This window comes from Rhinatrema bivittatum, chromosome 6 (genome assembly GCF_901001135.1).
Source record: "Rhinatrema bivittatum chromosome 6, aRhiBiv1.1, whole genome shotgun sequence".
Lineage (NCBI taxonomy): Eukaryota > Metazoa > Chordata > Amphibia > Gymnophiona > Rhinatrematidae > Rhinatrema > Rhinatrema bivittatum.
Genome location: NC_042620.1, coordinates 312,441,319 through 312,447,722, shown reverse-complemented (window position 1 = coordinate 312,447,722; position 6,404 = coordinate 312,441,319). Strand labels below are relative to the sequence as shown.

At 49.5% G+C, this 6,404-nt stretch overlaps 1 protein-coding gene across 1 annotated transcript in view; it reads left to right on the top strand.

Moving 5' to 3' along the window:
• The first annotated feature begins 5,233 nt into the window (after positions 1–5,233).
• SHROOM4 (shroom family member 4) overlaps positions 5,234–6,404 on the top strand; it is a 318,353-nt gene continuing 317,182 nt past the window's right edge. Inside the window, exon 1 of the mRNA XM_029607489.1 lies at positions 5,234–5,499. Within this exon, the coding sequence (XP_029463349.1) occupies positions 5,338–5,499 (162 nt within the window). The 5' untranslated portion in view covers positions 5,234–5,337. The remainder of the gene's footprint in view (positions 5,500–6,404) is intronic.

Here is a 6,404-nt window from a genome sequence, read left to right as displayed (position 1 = left end):
GCCAATCTCTGTCACTCCCCTCACTTCTTCACCACCATGAATCATCTACGCTAAACAGAAGACGCCGCCGGGTCGTCCATGGGGTCTACTCCAACTCTTGCCAGTGCCAGAAGAACCATGGACACAGATTGCCACAGACTTTGTGGTCGATTTACCATCTTCAGGAGGAAACAACACCATTTGGGTAACCGTAGATCGGTTCTCAAAGATGGCTCATTTTGTGGCTCTCCCAGGCTTACTCACCACCATGGAGCTCGCCAAGCTATTCATTACACACATCTTCCGCCTGCATGGCTTGCCTAAGCACATAGTCTCCGATCAAGGAGCCCAATTCACGGCTAACTTCTGGAAGGCACTAAGTAAGAAGTACGATATTGCCCTCGACTTCACATCGGCATATCATTCTCAATCCAATGGGCAAACAGAGAGGATGAACAGGACACTGAAGCAGTTAATTCGTGCCTACATGAACACTCACCAGAATGATTGGAGTGAACTGTTGCCCTGGGCAGAATTTGCCATTAATTCTCATCCAGCAACATCCACTGGATCAACACCATTTGAAGTGGCCTACGGATGACTCCCATTGCCACCACTGCCACTTCCGTTATCAGTGTCGTCCCCGTCAGCTCAATCTACTGCCAAAGATATCTAACAACTTTGGACTCAGACAAAAGAGATGCTTGTTAAAGCAGGACTTCGAGCAAAGCAAGGATACGATGCTCATCACTGCAAGGCTCCAGACTTCAAGCCTGGTGATAAAGTCTGGCTTTCCTCGAAGCACTTAAAACTTAAACTTCCTTCAGCTCGCTTTGCTCTGCGTTTCGTTGGAGCATTTCCCATTCTCCAACGACTAGGCAATCTCACCTACAGTCTGAAGCTACCATCTACTTTAAAGATCCACAATGCATTCCACGTCTCACTATTGAAGCCATTGATCCTTAGTGAGTTCTCCAACAAGATATCTGAAGCTACACCGATAGATGCAGAAGAAGACATCGAATACAAAGTAGATGCAGTTCTCGATGTGAGAAGACGAGACAGAGTATGGGAATACCTCCTGTCATGGGATGGGTATGGCCCTGAAGAAAACTCTTGGACACCAATGTCTAATATCCTGGATAAAGAGATGCTACAGGACTTTCATCACTTGCATCCTCAAAAAGCAAGACCTGGTAGGAAACAGCATGGGCGCCCTTTGAAGGGGGGTACTGTTGCGTCTGTTAGTCCTCAACGGCTTTGCCCCGTTTGCCTCACCTTATTCACAGCTCCTCCCGCTTACCTTGTGTTATGTTTTGTAAGGTATGGGTGGACCCTTGGACACTGTGATTGCTGACAATGCCCACGGGGGGAAGTCCTGTGAGGGGCCACGGGTCAGGCTCAGCTCTGGACACACAAAAACAGATTTTATCTTTATTTAGACAGGTTGTGAAGCCACCAGAGGTGGCGGCAGTGAGTAGAAGATGGAGCCCGGCTGGGCTAGTATTCCTCAGGGCGCTGGAACAGCGGCTCCTCCGGTAGCAGTGCTGTAGTGAGAAGAACTGAGAGAGTGAGTACAATAAGACATTCACAGAGACCCCAGTATGGAGAAGCCCCGAGATAGGGAGAGCTGGCCCTCAAGGAGCGAGTACCAGATCCCTGGGAGCAGAGACTCGTTGGCAAGTACTCAAGCAGCAGTTCCAAGTAGGAGATGGCACTGGTGCTGGAACGGAGGCAGGCCCTCAAGGAGCGAGTGCCTGGTTCCAGGGAAACAGCTCTGAAGAGTAGATGATAGTAATACTCACAGATGGTGTCTGTAGCGAATTCTTCCAAGTAGAAGAGGAGATGGACACAAGCAGCGAGTCAGGGACCATGGGCCCTTGAGGAGCGAGTACCTGTTCCTGATAGTGACCTGAAAGAAGCAGAGAGGCCCCTGAGGAGCTGGTACCCCGTTAGCAGAAAAGAGTCCAATAGCAGTTGGAGGCAGAGTAGCTGGGTATGGAGAGTGAATCCCAACGTAGGAATTACCCTTGCTAACTCAACGGTTAGCAAACACACGTAGGCTTAAATATCCGGGCAGCGTGACATCATCACAGGGGGATGCCCCTGAGGTTCGCGCCATAGAGGAAATAAGAATGAGGGCCGTGTGGTGCTCGCGCTCTAAGGTACCTGAGGAGATGGTGGGAGGCAGCGTCCAAGCCGGTCCGGGGACGCCGGAGAGGACAGTGGGCAGGCGCCGCGGCAGCCAGAAGTCCACAGGGAGCAGGAGGAGTCACAGAAAAAAGAAAAGTAGGCGGAGTGAAGCCGTCGGGCGGCGACGGTCGCAACACCTGGGCAAGATGGCTACTGCCGCATCTACAAGCCGACCTCTCTGGCGTCCCCGGAACGGCTATGGTGCAGCCTCCCACCATTGCTCCTCCCAGGTACCTACTAGGGTGCGCGTGCGCAACCCACGTGTTTGTACCACCCTTGGCGCGAACCTCGAGGGCGTTCCCTCATGCTGATGTCATGTCATCCGGGTATATTACCATCACTCATTTGCTAGCTCCCCGAGTTAGCAAGGACTCGAATCCGTTCTTGTCTACGCTACTCTGCCACTTCCGTGCTGCCGCAGCAAGCTCTCTCTCTGCCCTTCGGGGTAACCGCTAACCTGGGTACCCGCTCCTCGGGGGCCCTCTGCTTTCTTTCAGGTGCCTTACAGGGAACAGGTACTCACTCTTCGAGAGCCTGCTCTCCCTGCTTCGGTGCCTGTACCATCTACAACATACCTGGTGGAATCGCACAGCTAGAGCAAACACCTAGTGAGTACTCTAACTCTCAGTCTATCTCATCCCCAGTATCTCCTCGCTGGGAGACCTGCTGCAGAACCTCCTGACGTCATTTAGGAGAAAAGGGCTCCTTCTGCCGAGGTCCCTGAGACTGTAACTATGGACTGCCTCACTACTGCCACCTGGTGGCTCTCTTCAAGCTGTCTAAATAAAGAATTATTTGTGTTTTATGTGTACGAGTCTAGCCCAGTGCCGTGGCTCCTCACGGGGCTCCTCCCCATGGGCGTGGTCATCTCCACAGCACCCAAGGATCCACCAAAACACACGTAACCATAACATGAACATGCATGTGTGTATGAAAGAGAGAGAGCCTGAATATGTGCATGAGAAAGTGCTCCTGCCTATGTGTATCAAAAAGAGTGAACCTGCATGTGTGTATGAAAGAGAGAGAGCCTCCAAGTGTGTATGAGAGTGAATGCCTGCATGTGTGTGAGTGCCTGCATATTATGAGAGAGCGCACCTACATGTCTGTATGAGAGTACCTGCACGTGTCCATGAGAGAGTGTAACCATGAGAGAGTGTCTGCATGTCTGTGTGACAGCTTGCATGTTTATGAGAGGAAGAGAGTGCCTACATGTATGAAGGAGAGGGAGAGAGAATAAAGATTGTGTGGCCTTCTTCACCCAAATCCACAACAATCTCTGGGAAATCAAAAGATGCCAGGTATTTATTTAACGGTATGGAGAGCTGGAGATTTTTTTAATTATTTATTTTTTAATTATTTTACATTTTGGGGTGTTATTTCATGTGTCTGCTGTTTTGAAATATTTTATTGGTATTTGGGAAATATTAGAACAAATTTATGTGACTTTTTTTAAATCATCAGGGTCTATCTGTGTTCTGCATGTATGACTAAGGTGAGGTATTCTGCTAAGCAGACTTGTAGGGTGGCCCCAACCGATTTGTAAACATGCTCTGGTAACTACAACAAGCCCAACTGTATTATGCACCGCAACAATGGAAAACCAGATATATATAATCACTCCTCACAAAACATCAAGCAATAAAATCAAGCGATATAGTGCCTCCTTGCTAACGAGAACCTGATTGCTGTTGGCGGTCCGCCGGTTAGGAAAACCTATGCTGAGTTTATCGGCGTCAGTTTTCCTAGATGCCACACAGCCAGGGGGTTCAGGAAGCGGACGCTTGTCAGTAGGAGGCAGTACAGAAAGCAGTTTTTTCTGCTTTTCTGTACTGGTTTAAAGAGCACTCAGCTATTAACCCCTGCTCCAGGCAGGCGTTAATTTCTGATCGCTAAATGTGCATCCTAGACGCACATTTTTTTTTTTTTTTGCATCCGGAGTGAATGCCTAATAATAGCCTCACTCACATGCACCCCAAGGTGTGGTGGAACCGTGCATGGATACAGGGCTATTATGATATTCTCCTTTTTATTTTCCACTCTTTTCTGAATAATTCCAATATTTGACTTGCTTTTTTCCTAATAGTGAGGATCACTAAGGAGGAGCTTTCAAAAACACTAATATGTCTCAGACAAGAAAAACAAATCTTATGGAAAAAAGGGAACCAATTAATACAACTGCCAACCATACTGTTTAAAGTTACTGCTTTGTCGCTTGCTTCCATGTACACTAGGATTCTTTTGTTCAGCCTTAAAAAAATCTCCCATTTCAATGCATTTTGGAACCTATAATCCTGCATTTAATTAAATAAATGAAACCTCTACAGCAGGATCATTACTGTCTTCGTTAATGTACTATTATGCCACAAATAACACACATTAGTAGCAGCTGTTGGCACTGCCATTAAATAAGACTAACATATTATCATTCTTACAAGAGATTATAATTCCGCAGCCTGTAACACGTGCACACGTAGAAGAATGCACTCTGTAAGAGATGTTAAAACCGAGGAACCTTAAAACGGCTTGCGGGATACAACTGTCAGCGAATTCTGGTGAAATGGAAACTAAAATCCCATACACCAAAAGACATAAGCATTGCTCCCTTATGATGTAGAGTTTTCTGTTGGTCAGCTCATCTATTCAACTATTTGATTAGTCACATACCAACGATGCCTATTTGAAAGATGCATTTCCTAGAAAGGAGGGAAATCTACTAAAAGAATTTTGAACGTTTAGAAAAAAATCTTTGCAAGGAAAGTAATTTCTTCCCAACGTTTTTTTTTTATCCTTTGATTATTATTTCTGGAGTTTATTTTGCATCCTACGACTCTTTCTCCTCTTCACATTGAATCTCTCGAGTTTATTTGGGTTTCTTTTTTTTTGGTGTAGGGAGGGGGGGGGGGGGGTAGAATGAAGCAACAATGTAACAATTGACCCTCACAGCTCCGCCTCCTTCTGCCTGGCAGATGATTGGCTGGGCTGCTGCGGGCCCGTGCCGCCCATTGCTGGGGCTCCTTGTCAATCGCACGGTTTGGTAGCACTTGGGTCAGTGTCAGTGGATCCTGGCCGGAGGAGCGTGGTTATGAGCTCCCCTCCCTGTAAAATGTGAAATCGGAGCTGGCTGGCGAATGGAGACGGCTGCGCTGTAAAAGTCTGCAGCGGAGCATGGACAGGGGGGCTCCCCCCGCCGCCGGCCCGGAGCGGGAGAGGATGGAGAACCGACTCGTCCCGGTCCAGTGCATCCATGTGCAGCTGCAAGGGGGAGCGCCGTGGGGCTTCACGCTGAAGGGGGGGCTGGAGCACGGGGAGCCCCTCATCGTCTCCAAGGTAAGGGGGGGGAGGACGAGAGTTTGTTGCAAGTAGAAGTGCTGCAGAGAAGCTGTAAAACCGGCGTGTTCTGGGTCCCTCTGTAACGTTACAGCAATAACGAGCAGCGGAACGGTTTAAAGGTCTCCTCCCCCCCTCCCCCCCCCCCCATAGTTGTATCCCACCACCACGTTTTCTCTCTCCTGCTGAGCGCGGGTGGGGGGTGGAGGAGCGATACAAAATCCTAACGTTTATGCAAAGACCTGTCTCGATGAAACGCTATGGACTAACAAGCGGTAAATGCAGCAGGCTTCTTTATCCGGCGGTTTTGTTGGTATAATGTTTCGCGGTAACAGTTCAGGGGTGGGGGGGAGGGCAGTCCCGGGCTGAGGTGCGGGGGCCTGGGTGGGGGGACGGAGGGTCAGGGGAGGGCGGCGCTTCGGATGAACACGCGGGAACGCGGGGGGGGGGGGGGGGGATGGCGTGTGGGATCAGTCTGTACCTAGGAGAGATGCTTTCCAACTTTGGCGCGCCCGGGAAGTTACTTTCTCTGGGGCGCTGTCATTTTCGTACGTTTACTACTAGTAGCAATTATGCGCCTTTCCTCTTATTGTTGCCTCTTCATGTAGGCAGCACGAGGACAAATGGCCATGCCCATATCGGTCGCCGAATCTGATTATGGGGAAGATGGTTGCTCTTAATTTCTAGGCCCTGCTGAACAGGGAAGCTCGAGTTTTTGAAGTGAGGGGGGGGGGGAGTATTTGGGGTGAGGAAGGTGGGGTTTGGCTTCAGGATCTCGGGAGAGGAGGGCAAAGTCGGGCAGCCTTGTCTGCTTCCAGCTGCGAAGGATTAGGGGCAGGGAGACTGCTGGCTTCGGTAATGTCTGACCCGTCCCATGTGCCCGATTCCTTCTCCCCCCTGAATGG